Source organism: Coregonus lavaretus (genome assembly GCF_964263955.1).
Source record: "Coregonus lavaretus genome assembly, chromosome: 28".
Taxonomy (NCBI): domain Eukaryota; kingdom Metazoa; phylum Chordata; class Actinopteri; order Salmoniformes; family Salmonidae; genus Coregonus; species Coregonus lavaretus.
Genome location: NC_140015.1, coordinates 36509163 through 36533887, shown reverse-complemented (window position 1 = coordinate 36533887; position 24725 = coordinate 36509163). Strand labels below are relative to the sequence as shown.

The 24725-nt window shown below is 42.9% G+C and overlaps 1 protein-coding gene across 1 annotated transcript; it reads left to right on the top strand.

Moving 5' to 3' along the window:
• Positions 1–369: 369 nt before the first annotated feature.
• On the top strand, positions 370–24468 carry LOC311103442 (dual specificity mitogen-activated protein kinase kinase 6-like). The gene is made up of 12 exons (XM_084145012.1): positions 370–764; positions 10429–10498; positions 11073–11121; positions 11976–12089; positions 12781–12900; positions 14281–14397; positions 14906–14957; positions 15294–15421; positions 17509–17586; positions 17984–18123; positions 23574–23619; positions 23914–24468. Exons 1-12 carry the CDS (start codon positions 746–748, stop codon positions 23989–23991), a joined length of 1011 nt encoding a protein of 336 aa, XP_084001138.1. The 5' UTR covers positions 370–745; the 3' UTR covers positions 23992–24468.
• The last annotated feature ends 257 nt before the right edge of the window (positions 24469–24725 follow it).

Genomic DNA, 24725 nt, shown 5'->3' with positions numbered 1-24725 from the left:
GCAGACGTGTGTATTTTTGCTACGCAACAATACAGGATTGCCATTTTTCATAGCTATTGGTAGTTCTTGTACTTCATACTAGGTTTGGTATAAATTAAGCTTTAATCAAAAACAAACAAGGTAGGCCTATCAAAATGAATTTCACATGCCTTGTATGGGGATATCGCTCTGAAATCGAAATGCTTTGAAGCCATTGAAAAACCACAAATTATATAAATTTTTCAATCATGATTTGTTCCATAAACTGGTCTGGGACATGTCCACACCTGTTGGCAATGACAGCAGAGACTACATATCCCACAACTATGTAAACCAGGGCAGGAAAAACGTCATAACGCATTTGACGCTCGAGCCTTTAGCTGTCAGATTAGTCGAGTTCGTTTTGCATAGCCCGGTGCCCCGGTGAGCGAGTTTACTCATTTTAGACCATTTCATTGGTCCTGAAAAAAATCTCTACACACCCGGGGCACCGGGCCATGCAAAATTAACTCGACCACTTCTTTCGCGACCTAAAAAGTGTAACGTTTGGTATTGTATCGAGTTAAATTCGCTAGCATTCATATTTGTGCTTTCGGTTTATAACTGTTTAACAAGAAGCCCTGTAACACGGAGACAAACTAACGCAACTTGCATGAAGATTGAAACAGACTTGCATCGAAGTTGCAGGAGAGCGGGGTAGATGCAGGAAGGGAGGGAGTAAAAAGTATTTGTGCTTCCCCTCCCCCTCATCAAAGCAAAGGGGGAAATGTCTCTTTCTAAAGGAGGTAAGAATTATTTCGTTTTACTTACAATAGTGTTAATCGTGCAACAAGACTGAGTTTCCGACAAAAATGCATTACTGGAAGTCAGGGTTATGTATTGAGTCATTGCATTATTGACGTTTTTAAAATATAGGTTCGTTTCCTGCTTAACTAACGTTAGGGTCTGCCCTTGTACAAAGTTGCTAGCTAGCTAACTTCAGCTAGCTACATTTTAGTACAAGTTGTACTGTGATGCCCCATTGCCCAATGCATTTATCTGTAACCTGGCTAGAAACCATAACATTATGTGGTTGTTTCCTGTCAATTCTTGGAAATTGAAACAATTGTTTATGAACAAGCGATAACGTTACTAACGTTAGCTAGCTAGTTAGGCTACTTGGGGCTGCAAGTTGCAACTGTTGCTTGCTAGTTAGTTACTTACCTAGCGAACTAATGTTACATATATCATTGTCTATTCGACCAAACGAAAAGTGTGTAGCTAGCCACACCGGTATCGATGTAACGTTAGCTATATCGCGTGCGTTATTTTATTGGGAACACGCATGCCATGCCTCGCGACTTGTCGTTTGATGGGAAAACATGAGTCATGGATTTCTTCCGACAACGTTACTTAGTCTAATATTAGCGTGTGCGTGTTCATATTGTCTCCCACGCATTCTTTCAATAGTTTTTCACTTATATTTGTCTGTCACATATTTTCTCCAAAGCAATGCGAACAAACGCCTGACCTATCATACAGTTGGTCTCCCTCTGACACTAAGTTATCAGTTATGTGATGTGTAACTAGCTAGCAACAGCCAGGCAATGTTGAATAAAAAACGCCAGGTGGAAAACAAATCGAGGCCCTCCTCCTACCTCGCACATGGGGACATTATGTTGATAATGTGAATTTACATTTCATGTTCACTGCGTGGTATTATGCTACACGAGCGTTTGTCCTGGGGATCCCAAGGGGTGCACATTTTGGGTTTTGCCTTAACACTAACGTAACATAGCTGATTCAAAATGTCAACTCATTATCAAGCATCGATTATTTGAATCAGCTGTGTAGTGCTCGGGCAAACACCAAAACATGCACCCCTTGAAGTCCCCAGCAATGCTGGGCTACACAATCCTACTGGCATTACCATGGCTAGGAGAGGCCTGCTCACTGACTGTATGCTGTACAGGAGCTATCCCAGGCAGCCCATCTATAGCCTAGCTACCTGAACGCATGTGTTGACTTGTACTTCCAGTGACTTCTGCAGTCTGTCTTTGTTGACAGCCTGCGACAGTCTGCGGTTGTACAGCTGCTACACTGGTGTGCTATGCTGACATAATTGGTGCTCACCTTCCTTTCGGGAGCAGCAACGGCCTGTTTGCATATAGTAAAAGTGTAGGATGAACCCTGGGTTTTCCATTGTGTATGGACTTTTCTTGACCACTGTAGCCAGTTTCACTTTGTTTGAGGTATTGGGTGGAGTAGGCCTAAGTGCTTTGCAATGCTTGTTTGTTCATTTCAAGTTGCTGTTGCTTAAGGAGATTTTACAACAAATAATGCACTCTTCTACAATGGTATTTGCCCTGCCCACACAAGAAACGTCAGCTGCAATGTGAGACATTTTCAAGCAGCCCATTCAGAGCTAGCGGAGGTGACAGACCATGAAAGTGAGGTCTTTTTTTTTTCTTTTTTTTTACATTTACCTTTTAGTAATTTAGCAGATGCTCTTATCCAGACCAACTTACAGACAGTGCTAGCTCCTGGAGTTGAAACCAAGGCTTTAGCACAGTGGGTTAACACAGTCTGACCTGTGTGCCTTCTGGCTGGCAGCCTGTCTCATCCTGGACACAGATTAAGCCTAGTTCTGGATTAATTTGATCTCCACTGAAAGTGCATTGTAGTCCAGGACTAGGCTTAGAGGTAAACTCGGCAATACAAAAGTATTTGGTATTTTATTCGTATCCCCATTAGCTGTTGCTGAAGCAGCAGCTACTCTTCCTGGGGTCCACAAAAACATGACATAATCCAGAACATCAATAGACAAGAACAGCTCAACGACTGAACTACACACATTTTTAAATAAGAACAATAGAACCCCAAAAAGGTCCTACTGACAGTTACACACATTACTGAGTTACCACACATCAGTACAGGTACCTATACCTAAGAGTTATTTGGGTCAGACAGGGGAGAGGCATTGTGATGTGTGGTTTGCTTGAGTCATTTGAGATGGAAATGAGTTCCACACAGCAATATTGGGCCAATTTCCGCAACAACTAAGAACGGTGAAGCACAAGGCTAAACTTCTCTGCTGTTTTGGTCCCGTACCTACCACGTTGTAGCAGTGTGAAGCGAACCCATGCACAGAAATACTGTGTGACAGTGAGAGAGCACTGATGCTCATCCAGAGTGAAAAATAACCTGTTACTTGGAAGATTAATCGTTGCCGGTGTAAACGGGTCGAGTGCCTGTACCCCACTGTGATGGTGGCTCGCGACCCAGCTATTCACATCGTCATCCAATGGGCTGTCCAAGAATTCAGTGTTCATCTTCACACAGAAGATACAGCATACCTTGTACAGGAGTCTTCAAACCAGTGCAACTGTCTGTGACTAAAGCCGGGGTGTGGTTATTTTCCTCTACAAGGTACTGAATCACCTGTAACATGATATGCACACACACCACAGCTACGACTGTAGCTGGATTAGTCAGCATCAATTATTTAATTTTACCGCCTAGGCCTATAGGCTATTTTTGTGCATGGTTCAGGTCGTTGAGGGAATGCTTCCTTTGAAATCTTTGAAAGAAAGCTGCTGTATTGCTCGAGTTGCGTCACGTCCAAGCTCAAGAATCGCAGAGGTTCAATTCTCAATGGCTGACGCGCTCCTTCATTCCATCTTGTGAATTGAATGAGAAATAAAGTTGATTTTGGTTACATACGGCCTCGACTATACACCACTGGTTATTTTTTTAAACTATTTACAACGCGCTTTGTGTAGCAGGTATAACATCACATTGGCACGACCTTGATGGCAAAGCAACGCGTATAGTGGCGCTGAAGTGTAAACGAAAGGGTTGTAGTGCAGCAAGCTTATCAGGCTGGGTTTAGGGTTCGGGTGGATGCATGTACCAGGGGTTCAGAAAGCTGAGGGAGAGCTATGCCCAATGACATCATGTTTCCCAAAGAATCTCACTGACAGCTGTTCAGAAAGGATGAGTCTTGTTTGGTCGGCAGTCATCCTCTCTTACCTGGTCACAGGCAGTAGAGGGGAGTGCACACTTGCCCCTACCCCCAAAACCCTGAGAAAGTTACCACAGTAGGCATCATCCATATGGGCTGCCGTTTGTAACATGATAACTTCCAACTTGTTTTCGGCGACGTCAGACATTCCCACAAAAAAAAGTGTTGGATACTGCATAGTCCCATGCCTGAAATGCTTAGAGTTGTAGGATTTTTAATAGCTCCCTCGTTGATATGAGGCCTGATGTAGGCCTAGCTGTCAGCTAGTCAAATATGTGACCTCAGACGCTCAAGGTATATGTCAGGGAGTTCAGCTGAAACAGAGTGCCACGTAAGATCCGTTCCTGCCATGCATTTTAGCTATGCGTTGCGAGCTAAGGGCGAAATTTAGCCGACCTAAATAGTTTCTTGCCTTTAATTTTTTTGGCCTGTAGATCAGCTTTAACATTGCAGATAGATTGTGGCTTCTAACAATGTAATTGTCTGCATAATTTCCAATCCCCCATATTTATTTTTGGTGGGAAAATAATAATATATAGAACAAAAATATAAATGCAACAATTTCATTGATTTTACTGAATTACAGTTAATATGAGGAAATCAATCAATTAGGGCCTAATAAATGTATTTAAATTGACTGGGAATACAGATATGCGTCTGTTGGTCACGGATTCCCCCCCAAAAAATGGGCCTCACAATGGGCCTCAGGATCTCACCACTGTAGTTTTGTGCATTCAAATTTTCCTTCGATAAAATGCAATTGTTCATTGTCCGTAGCTTATGCCTGCCCATACCATGACCTCCCCACCATCATGGGACACTATGTTCACACCGTTGACATCAGCAAACCGCTCGCCCACACAACGCCATACACGTGATCTGCGGTTGTGAGGCCAGTTGGACGTACTGCCAAATTTTCTAATACAACGTTGGAAGGGGCTTATGGTAGAGAAATTAACATTAAATTGTCTGGCAACAGCTCTGGTGGACATTCCTGCAGAGCGCATGCCAATTGCACACTCCCTCAACATGAGACATCTGTGGCATTGTGTTGAGTGACACAACTGCACATTTTAGTGGCCTTTTATTGTCCCCAGCACAAGGTGCACCTGTGTAATGATCATGCACTTTAGTCAGCTTGGATTATATTGACAAAGGAGAAAGCTCACTAACAGGGATGTAAACACATTTGTGCACAACATTTTTGAGAAATAAGCTTTTTGTGCATATGGAACATTTTTGGGATCTTTTATTTTAGCTCATGAAACATGGGACCAACACTTTACATGTTGCGTTTATATTTTTGTTCAGTGTATTTTAAATGTAAAAAATATATATATATTTTCCTTCTTTATTTTCCCCTAACCCTATCATCCCTCCCCTAATTGGAGTAAACAAATGGACAACAATACCTATGCCTCTACTTCCAGCTTATACATACTATATACATTTTACGGACACAGTATATTTTACATTAGTTATCTTTTTTGTTTTTAGTCCCAGCTTTCAGCGGTCTAAGGCACTGCATCTCAGTGCTTGAGGCGTCACTACAGACCCCCTGGTTAGATTCCAGGCTGTATCACAACCGGCCGTGATTGGGAGTCCCATAGGGCGGCACACAATTGGCCCAGCGTCGTCCGGGTTTGGCCAGTGTAGGCCGTCATTGTAAATAAGAATTTGTTCTTAACTGACTTGCCTAGTTAAATAAAGGTAAAATAAAAAATAAAATCCTCAACCCCTCCCATCGATCTCTGAAGACTATCCAGTTTGGATTTCTAGCTGCCATGTGTTTTCCCGCTGTGATGTTTCACAAAAGTTCTGAACCTTTCTGTTCTCATGGTCTCTACATATTGTAAATCAAAGAAACATTTTTGTTAAGAGTATTATTATATTATTGATCGATTTTACTATGACTTTTCAAATCACCCAGCAGTGCTATTTGTAGAGTTAGCGCCAAGTAAATGTTGTAATTTTTCAGCCATTTCTGAACCTGCGACCAAAAACAAGCTACATATCGGCAGTACAAAAACAAGTGATCTAATGATTGTCTCTTCGCAGCTAAATCTGCAGAGCTGGGATGGTTGTATCCCCCATATATACATGTGTGTGTATATATAACATTGGTTGCAAGAATTCTGTATAATCATTTAAATGGAAAAACTCTTACGTTTTGAAACCGGCATCGTTTTGTGTATTACATTTACATTTTAGTCATTTAGCAGACGCTCTTATCCAGAGCAACTTACAGTTAGTGAGTGCATACATTATTTCTTTTTTTATTTTATTTTTTCATACCCCCTGTGGGAATCGAACCCACAACCCTGGCGTTGCAAACGCCATGCTCTACCAACTGAGCTACATCCCCTGCCGGCCATTCCCTCCCCTACCCTAGACGACGCTGGGCCAATTGTGCGCCGCCCCATGGGTCTCCCGGTCGCGGCCGGCAACGACAGAGCCTGGATTCGAACCAGGATCTCTAGCAGTGCCTTAGACCACTGCGCCACTCGGTATCAGTTCATAAACCATGTGCCATGGAATCGGTACATAAAAAATCTCCTCCCAACTATTTTGCAACCTGTATGATGCAGCTGTCCATTTTTTGGTCCTTAAATGAAACTGGTTTACTTTTTTATTTATCACAATTTTCTTTAGCCAATGTTGGTCTTTAATGCCGACAGACAAGTTCCTTACCGTCTCCCTCTTCCAGTTGCCGCCTTCATTTTTGCGGTAATGCTACAATTAGTTGGTTGTCATTTTGAATAGAGCAGACATTTCCATATATATTTTTTACCTGCTGGTGTGACATAATTCCACCAGTCCCTATTTATATCATTTACAAAGATTATACCGTAACTTTTTTATCTCCAAATGTAAAAAAATAAATAATAATCTATTAGTATATTTGATTTTAACCATAATATGTGTTGTAATATTTGTTCTGTCTTTTCTGGTGGATGAAACTGAAATTGCAACCAGCTTTCTATGGCTTGTTTCAAAAATAGCGATAGTTTGGAGATTTCATTTCAAATAACCGAAAGTGAGAGGTTGTAATCTGAAATGAAGGGGAAAAGGGCAATTTCTTGCCATGCTACTTCAGTTGGGACAAAGGCTGTTTTTACACTGTTGTTCTAGGTCATTTTAGGAAGGTTTTGAATGCTCTTTTTTTTAGCTCAATGGAGGAAATGCACATCTATTTTTACCCTGCTGGGTGCATGTGAGCATAGCACAAGTCAATGAATCTCCCCTCACTGTATTCACTGGGAAGTCAATGACTCTCCCCTTACTGGGAAGCGGGACATCTGCAGTGGCTCATCTGAGGAGAGCATGAGATTCTACCAATCCGGTCTATACGAACTTGCTTTCATCTGGATATGTAGGTTATTTGCTAACATTTAACTTCCTGTGTATGTACTGCAGATAATCCAACCACGATTAGGCTGCACTGTACTACCCAGCCAACACAGCATACCCAACCTAAATGCTTCACTTGAAACATTGCAAAACGTTGCACTGCATTGCATTTATAAACGGTGTCTCTTTGATGCTGTCTGCAGCCTTATTTCAGAGAACCAATGGAAGCTTTAAACAGCAAGTGGTGTTTAAGTGTCTGGTCAACTCTGAGCCAATGTACACTATATATATATATATATATATATACATACATACATACATACATACATACATACATAAGTATGTGGACACCCCTTCAAATTAGTGGATTCGGCTATTTCAGCCACACCCGTTGCTGACAGGTGTATAAAGTTGAGCACACAGCCATGCAATCTCCATAGACAAACATTGCAGTAGAATGGCCTTACTGAAGCGCTCAGTGACTTTCAACGTGGCACCGTCATAGGATGCCATCTTTCCAACAAGTCAATTCGTCAAATTTCTTCCCTGTTAGAGCTGCCCCGTTCAACTGTAAGTGCTGTTATTGTGAAGTGGAAATGTCTAGGCACAACAACGGCTCAGCGCGTAAATCCTCGGTTGCAACACTCACTACCGAGTTCCAAACTGCCCTGGAAGCAACGTCAGCACAAAAACTGTTCGCCGGGAGCTTCATGAAATGGATTTCCATGGCCGTGCAGCTGCACAAGCCTAAGATCACCATTGGCAATGCCAAGCGTCAGCTGGAATGGTGTAAAGCTCGCCGCCATTGGAATTTAGAGCAGTGAAAACGCGTTCTCTGGAGTGATGAATCACGCTTCAACGTCTGACGGACTAATCTGGGTTTGGCAGATGCCAGGAGAACGCTACCTGCCCGAATGCATAGTGTCAACTGCAAAGTTTGGTGAAGGATGAATAATGGTCTGGGGCTGTTTTTCATGGTTCGGGTTAGGCCCCTTAGTTCCAGTGAAGGAAAATCTTAACGCTACAGCATCTAGACGATTCTGTGCTTCCAACTTTGTGGCAATAGTTTGGGGAAGGCCCTTTCCTGTTTCAACATGACAATGCCCCCGTGCACAAAGCAAGGTCCATACAGAAATGGTTTGTCGAGATTGGTGTGGAAGAACTTGACTGGCCTGCACATAGCCTCAACCTCAACCCCATTGAACACCTTTGGGATGAATTGGAACACCAACTGCGAGCCAGGCGTAATAACCCAACATCAGTGCCGGACCTCACTAATGCTCTTGTGGCTAGCTGAATGGAAGCAGGTCACCGCAGCAATGTTCCAACATCTAGTGGAAAGCCTTCCTAGAAGATGAAGAATGACTAAAAGAGTGGAGGCTGTTTTATAGCAGCAAATGGGGGACCAACTCCGTATTAATGCCCATGATTTTGGAATGAGCAGGTGTCCACATACTTTTGGTAATGTAGTGTATCTCTGAGCCAAGTTGTGAAGGTGCTTCCTTTTCCCCTTCCTTGCCTAATGGCCTCTCTGGGTTAGAGGGAACATCATGTCCAGGTCAATGACAGGTGTACAGGACAAACATGTACCAGGATGCATCTCAATCGTCTCAAGTGTCATCCTCCTCCCCTCGTGTCCTTTCCAACACAGATCTTACAACAGAGAGCAGAGCCTGTAATTGGCTACCTGCCAATGTGGCTGGTGCAGAAGACAAATGCAGGGGTCGCTTTAGAGTTCAAAAATCTGCGTTTTCAAAACGCAGACCATCAAGAAGTCGGCTTTAAAAAATATATAATTTCACCTGTTTTATATTGAAAGTCACATAATTGTTTTGCTTCAATAGTGATCAGAGGTGTGCAACTATAGTTTTCCTTTACAGAAAATACATTAGTCCAACACATTCGGCAGAAAATAGCTTCATTCAACAGACGACAACAGAAGTGCAACGCTATTTGTCTAGCAGCCACACAAATAAATGAGCATTCAATGAAAAGGCAAGGTATTTTTTTGCAAAAAACGATGCATGGCCATCATATTTCTAATGTTTATCATAGAAAGAATGTAGCCAGCTACATTTCAGAATTTTTTGCTTGAAGCTAATCGTGCATTTTACCAGAGAAAAATAAGCTACACCGTGAGAAGTACTGGAGAAAAAGTAGCTCCACATCAGTCAGTCCTGTCTGCTGATAGTGTCTGTCTGAATTCTCATCTGAGTGGAGAAGTGCAACTAAAGCACAAAATTAGTCTGAGCAAAAATTCCAGCATTTAAATGTGCATTTTACAAAACGCAGCAAGATATTTCTTATGCGTTTCATAATTTTTTTGTCTGCGTGAAAATGCAGAATTATGCATTTAACATGACCCCTGCAAATGTATCTGCCAATACCTGCCAGAAATCAACCTGCCTCAGGTCCCGGATGAGAGCAGATCCTATATCTTTCTGCTGTATCACTTCCACTCATCCAATGTTGTGATCAGGAGAGTCTGAATCCCACGTTCCTTCAGTTGGGGTTGTTTTACACCAGCAAGGCCCCATTGCCCTAGCCTGGATGAGAAGTCCCCACTTGTTACTTGTGCACAGTGTTTATGAATGCACTGTAGTGTGCATTTCACACAGGGAGAGGTCTCTGGTCTCCAGTGTGTAGGCAGGAGCAGACCTACTGCAGGAGATAACGAGTCACTTTTCAGTGAGTATTCTTCTGATTATGGTTGAGACAAACCAAAGCGGCGCTGCTTGTACAACAGTAGGATTAGAAAGAACAGAGGGTTAATGAATGAGGTCATATGTTTCTGCCTTCTTCGTTCCAATTATGAGCCAGTCATTGACCTGTTTCCTATTGTTAAGCAATCACTGGGTAGATAACAAATCCAGCTGTACAGTCAGTAACACATGTTACAGTACGAGTCGGAAGTCCCCACCAAAAACGGAACAACTCCCCCCACCACCACCCCACTGAAAATCAAAACCAAGCATTCTCACAACACTCTGGTCTGGTTTATTGAACGTGAGAATTGACAGGTCATGGCACAGATAGGTTTTCTGAAAGGACTAGGCTAGGCTAATCTCTCCTCTCCCCATCCTCTTCTCTCATAGGGAAGAAGAAGAACCCAGGTCTCAAGCTCTCCAAAGAGGTCTTTGAGCAGCCCCCACCTGCACCCCCAGTGTAAGGCTTCTTCTGTCATTGGTTGGCTGGATTCCAGGTTGTCTTTTTCGTGGTCACGCTGTGCATCTCAGATGATTGCTATATCATATTAATGTGGTTCCTGAGATGGTCGGCTAAACACTATTGTGAGATCTCATCATCTGTGCAGCACGACTCCAAAAAAAGATGCCCTGGAAATTCGCCACTGCTGTGTGTGTCTGTGTCACAAACGTCATGATGACCTCTGTGCAGATTATGTATTTTGTTTTAATTTCTTAATAATGGTGAAGAAAACCACTGATGCCAGAGAGAAACTAACAAAAGAAACAGGGAGAGTGTGCTGAAGAGGTAGTTGTACTGTAATAGACGATGAGGTTATGGTTTTAGTTTCATATGCAGATGTCATTACCTGAATCTCCTCTCACAAAAAGCCTAAACTATACAACCCAGGATTTAAATGGCATCTTGTGAAAGTACAGTGACACAGTGTGATGTTCAATAAGAGCATTAGTCGTTTCTGTTAACACTTTGATATCGATGTCACATTTTAAACGAATGCATGGTGTTAATCCCACTACCTATCCTCTCTCCTCAGCCCCCCTCGAGATCTGGATTCGAAAGCCTGTGTTACCATTGGAGAGAAGGTAAGGAAGGGAAGAACGTGATGTTCAGGCTGTAGTACTTCAGTTTCTATCACCTTTGTGGTTTTACCTGGGTCGTGTTCATTAGACACCAAACGGACGAAAATGGACTGAAACAGGAAGGGACTACCTGGGGTGTATTCATTATGCCGATTCTGTTGGAAAACGTTTCTTAAACAGAATGAAACGGGGACAGACCTTTCTGAATCTGTCTAATAGAAACTCATGTTTTAGTTGCAAAACAATTTTCTCAACTGTGATTACTAATGATTACACCCCTGGGTGATTACTAATGATTACACCCCTGGGCTTGTCCTATAAGAAGCGCTTATTTTCGTTTTGTAATGCTAAGGTTTTTGAAAACGTTTTCTGTTGCATGCCCTAATAAACACGACCCTAGCGTTTTCTCTAATGCATTTACTGGTTGACTTTGATGTGACTGATAGACTTCTCTCACGCTGTGCATCTCAGACAAACATGACGATGACCTCTGTGCAGATGATGTATTTGTTTTAATTTCTGAATAATCCTGATGAAAGAAACCACTGATGCCAGAGAGAAACTAACCAAAACAAAAAAATAGGGAGAGTGTGCTGAAGCGGTAGTTGTACTGTAATAGACGATAAGCATATGGTTTTGGTGTCAAAATGCTGATGTCATTACCTGACTCATCTGACAGAAATCCTAAACTGTACCACCCAGCCTTACCTGGACTTGTCCAATAAGAAACGCTTATTTTTGTTTTCTGTTGTCCTAATGAACACGACTCTGGGGTTTTCTCTAATGCATGTATTGGTTGACCTTGATGTGGTTGGCTGATAGACTTCTCTCTCCACTGTTTCTCTCCTTCTGGCCAGAACTTTGTTATGAAGGCAGATGACTTGGAGCAGATCGGGGAGCTTGGCAGGGGAGCGTATGGCGTGGTGGACAAGATGAGACATGTGCCCAGTGGCCTTATCATGGCCGTCAAGGTGGGTGGAGTGCTCCAGGGTGCATGTTTAGTGCGCAAATGTTGTGTAACGTTGCAGATAGAAATGCTATGAATAGAGACAACACGGTTCCTTGTTCTACATGTCAGAGGCATGTTTGTTCTACATAGCATGTTTCTATCTGAATGTTCCAAAATGTTGTATTCTGCTGAACGCACGTGGTCCCAGTCCTCAAAAGTCAACAGGCATTTTAGATTTGTATATCTGAGATGTTTATTAGATATTTGTGTGCGTGTCACATATAAAGACAAACCACACAGCTCTATCTCGGCGTCAACACTCCTGACCAACAAAGACCTCTGTGCAGATGATGCATTTGTTTTAATTTCTGAATAATCCTGATGAAAGAAACCACTGATGCCAGAGAGAAACTAACCAGGGAGAATGTGCTGAAGAGGTAGTTTAACAGTAATAGATGACTGTAAGGTTATGGTTTTGGTGTCGTATGCAGATGTCATACCAAATTCAACGTTTATTTACACTGGGAAGTCGTACTCTTTAACAAGTGAGCCCTGAACTATATTCAAAATACATACATTATGGAAGAGCTAATTGGTGTTCCTGTGAGTCTTCCATTCAAATTGCCGTGGTCTGAGCTGAGGGGCTTTGTTCCTTCTAGTGATTGTATTTCTGTGGCTAGTCCTGATGGTCCGTGTCCTCCCTCCCTCCCCAGAGGATCCGGGCCACAGTGAACACCCTGGAGCAGAAGAGACTGCTGATGGACCTGGACATCTCCATGAGGACCGTGGACTGCTTCTTCACGGTCACCTTCTACGGCGCTCTCTTCAGAGAGGTCAGCTCTCTGTAGCACATATACTGGGTTTACCTGAACACTGTCACTCAGCACCACATCTGTAGCAAATAGACTGGGTTTACCTGAACACTGTCACTCAGCACCACATCTGTAGCACATATACTGGGTTTACCTGAACACTGTCACTCAGCACCACATCTGTAGCACATAGACTGGGTTTACCTGAACACTGTCACTCAGCACCACATCTGTAGCACATAGACTGGGTTTGCAGAGGCAGCCCAACTATTACATTTTGCCAATTTATTGGCAAAAGATCTGATTGGTCAAAAGACCAATTATTGGCAAAAGATCAGAATTGGGCTACTTGTGTAAACGCAGCCATAGACTGGGCACCGTCAAATTAACTCTTGTTCAGTTTGTTGTCAAACTACGATGAGGAGTTATCTGGACTTCATCTTAATTGGTAAAACAAATCTGTCCTCGTCTCATTCCCTTCATCAACTGGTTAGAAAATACTTAACAGGTTGTTACGTTCCCCAGCAAGAAAACCAAAAATTGTCACTCAAACGGGAACTAACAGAGTCACTGATAACAACCAAAAGGAAACAGGTGGGGTTTTAAGAGGGGTTCTAAAAGACACTCATGATGTCCACTGAAAGTTGACTAGCAACAACAACTGGGACCTAAGACATCCATCATGAGCGGCCACAAAATTTCCCCAAAAGAGGCAAACAAAATAAAAACCCACACCAAACTTAAAGACAGGAACCCAAAAAGTGGAGAAAAATTAAAACAGGGATGTTTTTCTAGAAATGAAATGGGGAGAGCCAACTAAAGGTGTTGACCCTCCACATCTCTCAAGACAACTGGAGCACTGGGCCAGCCTCTCTCTTAAATATCACCTGGGCCAGCACAGGTCAAACACCTTCCGAGTAACGAGATGGACAAGCCAGCACAGGTGTAACTCATACTGACTAACGAGGTGACACCAATCGGTGCGCCCTACGTGCTAACGTGCTGTACGTGCTAAAAGTCCAACCTCAAAACATACATGGAAAAAACCAAAACCTTTAACAAGGTGAAAACATTATGGTGGAAGCCCATCGCTAGGCTGGTTTTCACTTGGCCCTCAAATACATTTTCATTTCGGGTGCGTTTTCAAACTACGATTAAAAGTAGTCTCCTCCGTATTAATCATGGAAGGACTTATTTGCTTTTCTTTACTGTGTTTTTGTGTGTCACAATGACCTCTGTGCAGATGTATATATTTGTTTTAATTTCTGAATATTCCAATAAAATGTGAATTGAAGGAAACCACTGATGCCAGAGAAACTAAACAAACAACAACAAAGAAACCAGTCTGAGTGTTCTAAAGAGGTAGTTGTACAGTAATGGGTGTTGTCTCTGCGTTGCCAGGGTGACGTGTGGATCTGCATGGAGCTGATGGACACGTCTCTGGATAAGTTCTACAAGCAAGTGATAGATAAAGGCATGACCATCCCTGAAGACATTCTGGGGAAGATCAGTGTAGCGGTGAGTGGACACCTGGGTCGTGTTCATCAGGGCACGCAATGGAAAACATTTTTAAAACGCATTGCAACCAAAAACTAAAATGAGTATTTTGTTATTGGACCAGGTCCAGGTAGTTCCTCCCTGTTTCAGTTCGTTTTTATTCTGTTTGGTGCCTAATGAGCACAACCCTGCAGGGTTACTGAATTAATGCTTATAGCTACAGTATAACATGACGATGACCTCTGTGCAGATGATGTATTTTGTTTTAATTTCTGAATAATCCTGATGAGAGAAACCACTGATGCCAGAGAGAAACTAAACAGAACAAAAAAACAGGGAGAATATTGAAGTACACTTTCATATTGATATGATTTATATTGTCATTTGTAAATAAATAAAATAAAAAAATAAAATGTACACACCAGGTTGGTATGACACTGTATTAGAACCAGTCACACAGCTAGTCCTGTTCCCTCAGGTTATCTGTCATTAAAATCCAGTGTGTGTAACCGTCTCTGTCTCTCTCCAGATCGTCAAGGCTTTGGAGCATCTGCATAACAAACTTTCAGTGATACACAGAGGTAAATGAAGGACAAGACTGTGTTATCCCGCTGAGCTAAAGCCAAGTCAAACATACATTTCGCTTGGGGAGCTGGGAGCTAACACAAGTCTTCAGGTCTCGGGCACGGTTGCTCATCACTCGATCACCTCCTTTACATTTTAGTCATTTAGCAGACGCTCTTAGCCAGAGCGACTTACAGTTAGTGAATGCTTTACCCATGCTGATCTGAAATGTCCCTTTATTTTCTTTGCATTTTTTTGTTTTTTTGCCCACCACCACGTTTGGGGGGACTAAACTATTCATTATTATTTTTAAAAAATCTTTATTTTTGTAAATATGTCCCTCCTTTGTGCAGATGTGAAACCGTCCAACGTGCTGATCAACACACAGGGTCAGGTGAAGATGTGTGACTTTGGCATCAGCGGCCACCTGGTGGACTCTGTGGCCAAGACCATGGACGCCGGCTGCAAGCCCTACATGGCGGTGAGTTGGAATGGGGAGAGAGATGGGTGAGCTCTGACACCTTCTCGGCCATGTTCAGTAAGCACCAGGGTTTTGGTTAGCCGGTAATGGCCAGCTTTTGGTTTTAATTGTTTTGGGAAAATCCAAAAAATTGCTGTAGCAAAATATTGCTTTTTAGCCTGTTCATGGATGGAAACACCATCGATGTAAAAGGATTTGACCGGTCATGCTTACAGTGCATTCGTAAAGTATTCAGGCACGTTCCCATTTTCCACATTTACAGCCTGATTTTTAAAATGGATTCAGTTAATTTTTTCCCTCATTGGTCTATACATAATACCCCATAATGACAAATCGAAAACAGGTTTTTAGAAATGTTTGCAAATGTATTACAAATAAAAAAAACGATACCTTAATTACATAAGCATTCAGACCCTTTGCTATGAGACTCGAAATTGAGCTCAGGTGCATCCTGTTTCCGTTGATCATCCTTGAGTCCACTCGTGGTAAATTGCGCTTCCCATTTGCCATTTTATATATGCGACGGTATAGGTAGGCATCAGTACGTCACACCACTTTGTAATGAGCTGGAGGCAGTGTTCATGTTGAAAACATACTTACATGTAACTGTTTGAAACCTGAACGTTTTACTACATATTATGAGACGTCTTACCTTCCTTACAAGGAAAATCCGAACATAGAAACGTGGAGGCAATTATTTTATAAGGACTTCCATTTGCCATTGAGAGCAGTAGCATATTTCTCGCATGTTCTATTGGTTTTCAAATCAACTTTCTTTCAGTAGCCAAAGGCACAATCCTAGTCATATTAGCAACCCATTCTAGTTGTTGCATCTTTAGTTCTCACCTCTCTCTAAATTGTGTGTGTGGTGCGCTTTTGACAACGGAGTTTTCATGCTAATTGTATTTTTGAACGAACAGCCTCGTGTAGTCTACTGCCTTGTGCTCATTGCTGTGCTAATAATGTGAAGAAATAATTATTTCATAATAATCATTTATCAACATTTTAAGTTAACATTCTGATCTGTTGCATCAGCCTTGTTGTTTTTTATGTAGCCTAGGCCTACCGGTTGTATGAATTTGGGATCCTTCGTCCCACAACTGTCCCAGAGTCTGTTTGGAATAGGCTGTTTCTTTCTCGCACAGAATGATAAGCTGACCAATAGAATAGGTCAACTTTTCTGCTATGCAGGATATTAGATTGACAGTGATTTTGCTGTTAGTTTCTCGTCTTGTTGGCTGAGGAGAAGTAATGTGACAGTTATTCTAAGATCTTCAAAGTGCGCATCAGAATTCGGTAAGAAGGACGCACGCCGTTGCATCTTTGAGTTGCATGTTCTTTTAAGATGAATAACCATAATCTAAATGTGATTTCGGTGGGTGGACGCCCTAATATTCGTACATTTCTCATGTCTGTTAAATTAAAGTGCTGCCGGTCAAATGTCTTGCGCCACATTTTCCTAACGGAAACCTTGGTAGGCACCAGATGGGAAAACATTTTAGAGAAGTTTGACACGGAATAAATAAAATGAAATGTCCATATTGGACAAGTTAATGTGGTACCTCTTACGTGCCGACTGAACACGACCCTGGGTGCAGCCGCAGCGTAAGGCTTCTTTTCAGTCACAGATTCCTTTTTTGTGGTCAAGCTGTGCTTCTTGCTATATCATGTTGATGTGGTTCCTGAGATGCTAAACGTGACTATGACCTCTGTGTTTTAATTTCTGAATAATCCTGATGAAAGAAACAACTGCTGCCAGAGAGAAACTAAACTGAACAGAAAACCATGGAGCTTGTGCTGAAGAGGTAGTTGAACAGCGATAGTGAGTAGGAACGGGAAGAGAAAGAGAGGTGGATCTTACACCGTCTGGGCCACATTCAGTAGGCACCACATGGAAAACGTCTAACACAACAAAAATACTTAACACGACCCTGGCCTAGTTGGGGTTGGGAGCGCACTGCCTGAATGAAATAGGATTGGTGCTGGTTGTGTTAACCTCATTGTTTATATGTTATTGTGCTATTCTTATCCTATGTTATGGCGCTGATGTAAATGTAATGGTGGTCATAGTGTTTTCTCTGTTTCAGCCAGAACGGATAAACCCCGACCTCAACCAGAAAGGCTACAGCGTCAAGTCAGACATCTGGAGTCTAGGAATCACGATGGTGAGTCACAGACATGATTGGGACCAAATCCTGGATTGAGATGATGTAAACTGTGCATTAACGTCAAGTACATCCATTCATCTCAAATCGGCATTCTACCAGAAACAACCACACCAATTCTATCAACAGCAGGGTCATGTTCATTAGGCACCACACAGAAGAAAATGGGACTGAAACGGGGAGGGGCTACCTGAATTGATGTTATTGTATTCTGTTGCAACATTAGTTTTACGGTGTACCCTAATGAATACAACCCTGGTCTGAGTGATGATTCTACTGTGTTGTCTCGTGACGATAAATACCAGGCTCCATAGTTGAAAGATGAGCTCCTGCCTGCTGCTCTCTGTGGGTTAACAAACCTCTGTGGGTCTGTCTGGTCTTCTCCCCCCTGCCCCAGATTGAGCTGGCCATTTTGAAGTTCCCCTACGACTCTTGGGGTACACCCTTCCAGCAACTGAAGCAGGTAGTGGATGAGCCCTCTCCACAGCTGCCCTCGGACCGCTTCTCCCCTGAGTTTGTGGACTTCAGCTCCCAATGGTGAGCCCATCTCTCTCTCCCTGTCTGCGTTCCAAATGGCACCCTCTTCCCTATTTAGTATGGATGGGCATGAGCACTCGAACAGACGTCAAAACGTGCTTTTTAACCAGAGATCCATTTTTCATTTTTTATATATACTGTAAAACTATTTGGTGGAATGGTTCCACACTGAAAATATACAAAAACATTAGTTTGAAAAAGACAATGAGATGTGTTTTCATCAGAATCATTAAGCCTAAACCCACTAAACCAGAGTGATGTCGTGGCTGTAATTCATCACTGTGCGCAGTGTTCAATGTGGAATTGTTAATCCGTTTAGAAAATTCAAAAGAACAGGCAGGGTAAACTAAATCGAAAGTCTGAAGGCCTATATCGAAAAGCCAGATTTTGGTTTGTAACCTTGAAGAAATTGTATTTCAACCAAACTAAGCCCCGTTTCAAATGATCACTCTTTGAGAATAACTGTTCCAGAGGCGCATCACTTCGCACTGGCAACATTTTTCATTTGGAAAAATATTCTGTTCTGTTTTATTGTGTTATATTATATCATGTTTTTTGCGGTAAAATAGGTGTCATGACTGATAAGTGCTCGGGAAATTAACAAAACAAGGCTATGCCATTGCAAAGCCATAGGCTTCTACAAGCAAGCGCCACTGCTGAGGTTACTACCTTTTTGAAGATTGTGTTCCACTATATAATATAACCAGTTGATATTGTTGTTTCAAGAAATTAATCTTAAATGGCAATTGTTTTTTTATTGACTGAAAAAAAAATAATATATATATATATATATCGTATTTTCCGCACTATAAGGCGCACCGGAGTATAAGCCGCAGCAGCTAAATTGAATGATATTGAATGATGTGTACATATATAAGCCGCACTGGACTATAAGCCGCAGGTGTTTTAATGTTTTGAATTACCATATGTAAGGGTTCGTGCACAGAGGGGATTGTCGGGAAAGAGACAAACTGTTTCGCTCCGTAATGTCTGTCTCTATTGCTCTCGTTCTGTCTCTCGTTCTGTCTCTCGTACCACTCTCGGTTCCACTTTTACTTTTGCGCGCTACCTGTCTCACTCTTTTCCGGCCTCCAGCTTTTCCTGCTGGAGCCCGCCGCTTAAAGGTGGGGGGCGCGGACCGGTCATAGAGCCCATAGAGTTAAAGTTGGTGGACTGTAACCTGTAAAATCCATAGATTTAGGAGGTCTTCTAGTGGCCGTTAGCTGTAAAAATCCATAGATTAGCCGCACCGTTATATAAGCCGCAGGGTCGAAAATTTGGAAAAAAGGCGCGGCTTATAGTCAGAAAATTACTGTGTGTGTGTATATATATATATATATATATATATATATATATACATACATACATACATACATACATACATACATACATACATACATACATACATACATACATACATACATACATACATACATACATACATACATACATAGTGGGGAGAACAAGTATTTGATACACTGCCGATCTTGCAGGTTTTCCTACTTACAAAGCATGTAGAGGTCTGTAATTTTGTATGTATATATCATAGGTACACTTCAACTGTGAGAGACGGAAACTAAAACCAAAATCCAGAAAATCACATTGTATGATTTTTAAGTAATTAATTTGCATTTTATTGCATGACATAAGTATTTGATCACCTACCAACCAGTAAGAATTCCGGCTCTCACAGACCTGTTAGTTTTTCTTTAAGAAGCCCTCCTGTTCTCCACTCATTACCTGTATTAACTGCACCTGTTTGAACTCGTTACCTGTATAAAAGACACCTGTCCACACACTCAATCAAACAGACTCCAACCTCTCCACAATAGCCAAGACCAGAGAGCTGTGTAAGGACATCAGGGATAAAATTGTAGACCTGCACAAGGCTGGGATGGGCTACAGGACAATAGGCAAACAGCTTGGTGAGAAGGCAACAACTGTTGGCGCAATTATTAGAAAATGGAAGAAGTTCAAGATGACGGTCAATCACCCTCGGTCTGGGGCTCCATGTAAGATCTCACCTCGTGGGGCATCAATGATCGTGAGGAAGGTGAGGGATCAGCCCAGAACTACACGGCAGGACCTGGTCAATGACCTGAAGAGAGCTGGGACCACAGTCTCAAAGAAAACCATTAGTAACACACTACGCCGTCATGGATTAAAATCCTGCAGCGCACGCAAGGTCCCCCTGCTCAAGCCAGCGCATGTCCAGGCCCATCTGAAGTTTGCCAATGACCATCTGGATGATCCAGAGGAGGAATGGGAGAAGGTCATGTGGTCTGATGAGACAAAAATATAGCTTTTTGGTCTAAACTCCACTCGTCGTGTTTGGAAGAAGAAGAAGGATGAGTACAACCCCAAGAACACCATCCCAACCGTGAAGCATGGAGGTTGAAACATCATTCTTTGGGGATGCTTTTCTGCAAAGGGGACAGGAGAAGGTCTGTATGGAGGAATGGGCCAAAATCCCTGCTGCAGTGTGTGCAAACCTGGTCAAGACCTACAGGAAACGTATGATCTCTGTAATTGCAAACAAAGGTTTCTGTACCAAATATGAAGTTCTGCTTTTCTGATGTATCAAATACTTACAGTGGGGAAAAAAAGTATTTAGTCAGCCACCAATTGTGCAAGTTCTCCCACTTTAAAAGATGAGAGAGGCCTGTAATTGTCATCATAGGTACACGTCAACTATGACAGACAAATTGAGAAAAAAAATCCAGAAAATCACATTGTAGGATTTTTAATGAATTTATTTGCAAATTATGGTGGAAAATAAGTATTTGGTCAATAACAAACAAGCAAGATGTCTGGCTCTCACAGACCTGTAACTTCTTCATTAAGAGGCTCCTCTGTCCTCCACTTGTTACCTGTATTAATGGCACCTGTTTGAACTTGTTATCAGTATAAAAGACACCTGTCCACAACCTCAAACAGTCACACTCCAAACTCCACTATGGCCAAGACCAAAGAGCTGTCAAAGGACACCAGAAACAAAATTGTAGACCTGCACCAGGCTGGGAAGACTGAATCTGCAATAGGTAAGCAGCTTGGTTTGAAGAAATCAACTGTGGGAGCAATTATTAGGAAATGGAAGACGTACAAGACCACTGATAATCTCCCTCGATCTGGGGCTCCACGCAAGATCTCAACCCGTGGGGTCGAAATTATCACAAGAATGGTGAGCAAAAATCCCAGAACCACACGGGGGGACCTAGTGAATGACCTGCAGAGAGCTGGGACCAAAGTAACAAAGCCTACCATCAGTAACACACTACGCTGCCAGGGACTCAAATCATGCAGTGCGAGACGTGTCCCCCTGCTTAAGCCAGTACATGTCCAGGCCCGTCTGAAGTTTGCTAGAGTGCATTTTGATGATCCAGAAGAAGATTGGGAGAATGTCATATGGTCAGATTAAACCAAAATATAACTTTTTGGTAAAAACTCAACTCGTCGTGTTTGGAGGACAAAGAATGCTGAGTTGCATCCAAAGAACACCATACCTACTGTGAAGCATGGGGGTGGAAACATCATGCTTTGGGGCTGTTTTTCTGCAAAGGGACCAGGACGACTGATCTGTGTAAAGGAAAGAATGAATGGGGCCATGTATCGTGAGATTTTGAGTGAAAACCTCCTTCCATCAGCAAGGGCATTGAAGATGAAATGTGGCTGGGACTTTCAGCATGACAATGATCCCAAACACAACGCCCGGGCAACGAAGGAGTGGCTTCGTAAGAAGCATTTCAAGGTCCTGGAGTGGCCTAGCCAGTCTCCAGATCTCAACCCCATAGAAAATCTTTGGAGGGAGTTGAAAGTCTGTGTTGCCCAGCGACAGCCCCAAAACATCACTGCTCTAGAGGAGATCTGCATGGAGGAATGGGCCAAAATACCAGCAACAGTGTGTGAAAACCTTGTGAAGACTTACAGAAAACGTTTGACCTGTGTCATTGCCAACAAAGGGTATATAACAAAGTATTGAGAAACTTTTGTTATTGACCAAATACTTATTTTCCACCATAATTTGCAAATAAATTCATTAGAATTCCTACAATGTGATATTCTGGATTTGTTTTTCTCATTTTGTCAGTCATAGTTGACGTGTACCTATGATGAAAATTACAGGCCTCTCTCATCTTTTTAAGTGGGAGAACTTGCACAATTGGTGGCTGACTAAATACTTTTTTGCCCCCACTGTATGTCATGCAATAAAATGCAAATTAATTACTTAAAAATCATACAATGTGATTTTCTGGAATCGGCAGTGTATCAAATACTTGTTCTCCCCACTGTATGTATGTATGTATGTGTGTGTGTGTGTGTGTGTGTGTGTGTGTGTGTGTGTGTATGTATATATATATCTCCCTGTGGGTCCAGGCCTGGGCACTGCCCTGCTGTCCTCTCCCTGTGGGTCCAGGCCTGGGCACTGCCCTGCTGTCCTCTCCCTGTGGGTCCAGGCCTGGGCACTGCCCTGCTGTCCTCTCCCTGTGGGTCCAGGCCTGGGCACTGCCCTGCTGTCCTCTCCCTGTGGGTCCAGGCCTGGGCACTGCCCTGCTGTCCTCTCCCTGTGGGTCCAGGCCTGGGCACTGCCCTGCTGTCCTCTCCCTGTGGGTCCAGGCCTGGGCACTGCCCTGCTGTCCTCTCCCTGTGGGTCCAGGCCTGGGCACTGCCCTGCTGTCCTCTCCCTGTGGGTCCAGGCCTGGGCACTGCCCTGCTGTCCTCTCCCTGTTGGTCCAGGCCTGGGCACTGCCCTGCTGTCCTCTCCCTGTGGGTCCAGGCCTGGGCACTGCCCTGCTGTCCTCTCCCTGTGGGTCCAGGCCTGGGCACTGCCCTGCTGTCCTCTCCCTGTTGGTCCAGGCCTGGGTCCCCTACAGCCTGTGCATCTCTGACTGCTACAACATATGAATGTGGTTGGTGAGACTGATTGTGGGACTTCCTGGTTAAATAACTAAATAGAAACATTAAAGCCTTCTCCAGACGTCATCAGATCTGATTATCTGCCCAGTGTGAATGTGACCTGGAAAAATAGACGACCTGGAAATTAATCCACCTAAATCATGGGGGGCAACCCAGTTGTCCTGACAACCCAGTTGTCCTGACCTAGTTCCACCTTGGCCCACTCTATAAATGTCTTCCTGTTGCTTTCATGTACTCTTTTGTGGTACGTTTATCTGGTGTAAATGTGTTTTGGTGTACGTAGGGTTGCATAATTACAGCAACCTTCCCAGGTTGGAGGATTCTGGATTTCCTGCTTATTCCTTCCTGATTATGGGAATTTTAGTGAAGTTATCAGAATTTTGCAACCCTATGTGTACTAAATCATAGGTTGAACCAGAGGACAGGATCCTCAAAAATGTTTAGATGTGTTGGGGGCTCTTACTTAAGGTGTATTGTAAGAAGTGTCCAGTATTGAGGTCTGTTTCTCAGTTCTTTGTTTTGTTTTGTCTCTGCAGCTTAAGAAAGAAACCCAACGAGAGACCCGCCTACACAGAATTAATGGTTGGTTTTAGATCCTCATAAGCATTTGTTTCTATTCGTGACCAGTGAATATGTGTTGTTTTTCTCTCTTCATTCATGCCGTCTTTGTAAAGGCTCACTTCCTGTCTCCGTTTCCTCTTTGTCATGTGTCCACAAGAGGACAGGCTTTCCCAAGTGATTAGTCAAACCATAAAGATGATGTATTCTTGTATACACAACGCATGTTTAAATCCTGTGTGTAAATGTTTCTGTTGGACTACTCTTACTTTAGGAGTTGTTGACTCATGGTGTTTTCTCATCTATTTCTTTTTACAGCAACATCCCTTTTTCACCCTGCATGACTCCAAAGAAACGGACGTAGCCAGCTTTGTCAAGATCATCCTGGCAGACTGACACGCCCCTCCACCCACCAGGGTAGGAGGTAGGTGGGACTTCTCCACCCACCCACCAATCCCAGGCCTTTCAGAAAGCTCACTGGAAATGATCTGCCACACAACTCCAACTTTCTGTCCACCTACCTACCCCACAACAGAGGGGTTTTCCCAAAGACTGACTACAGCTCACAGAGGCCATGTGGGAGAGCGCTAGTAATATGAACTCAAGATATTGATGTTGTCCACCCAAACTGGAGAGGGTCAACTTGCCCACGGATCCAACAACCCCTTCCCTCCCTCTACTCCTACAAACTGAACTGAATCAAACTCCTCACTGTACCAGTTTTCTGAATGGACAGTGTCAGCAGAAAGTAAATCTCTCGCTACACATACTGTATGTTCATCACTCTGAATTACACAAAGCGAAAAATCGTTCGATAAAATGTGTACGTCTCTGTATAATGAATTGAAAAAATATATTTTGCATTTATGCGTTTATTTCTCTCATACAGTTTGTAACTGTATATTTTCATCAAGTATGAATTAGCAAGGGAGTGTCTTTACTCTTTCTGAATCCTAGCATGAGGTGAAGAGGTGACCTGCATTTCTCGTCTCACCTTCTGGTGATTGGTCAGTGGCTGGACGGCAGCAGCTGTCTTCGGGCAGGGTTTGGGGAGGCTCTGGAGGGGTCAGACGAAGTAATTTTCTTCTTGGGGAAAGTTCAAAGGTGAAAGAAAGCGTGACAGGGGGCCC

Bases quoted from the DNA above. Each gene is read 5' to 3' on its own strand.
- LOC311103442 (XM_084145012.1), top strand. The intron at 10,499-11,072 runs GTAAGGCTTCTT...CTCTCTCCTCAG, and splicing joins CCCCCACCTGCACCCCCAGT to CCCCCCTCGAGATCTGGATT. The intron at 11,122-11,975 runs GTAAGGAAGGGA...CCTTCTGGCCAG, and splicing joins GTGTTACCATTGGAGAGAAG to AACTTTGTTATGAAGGCAGA.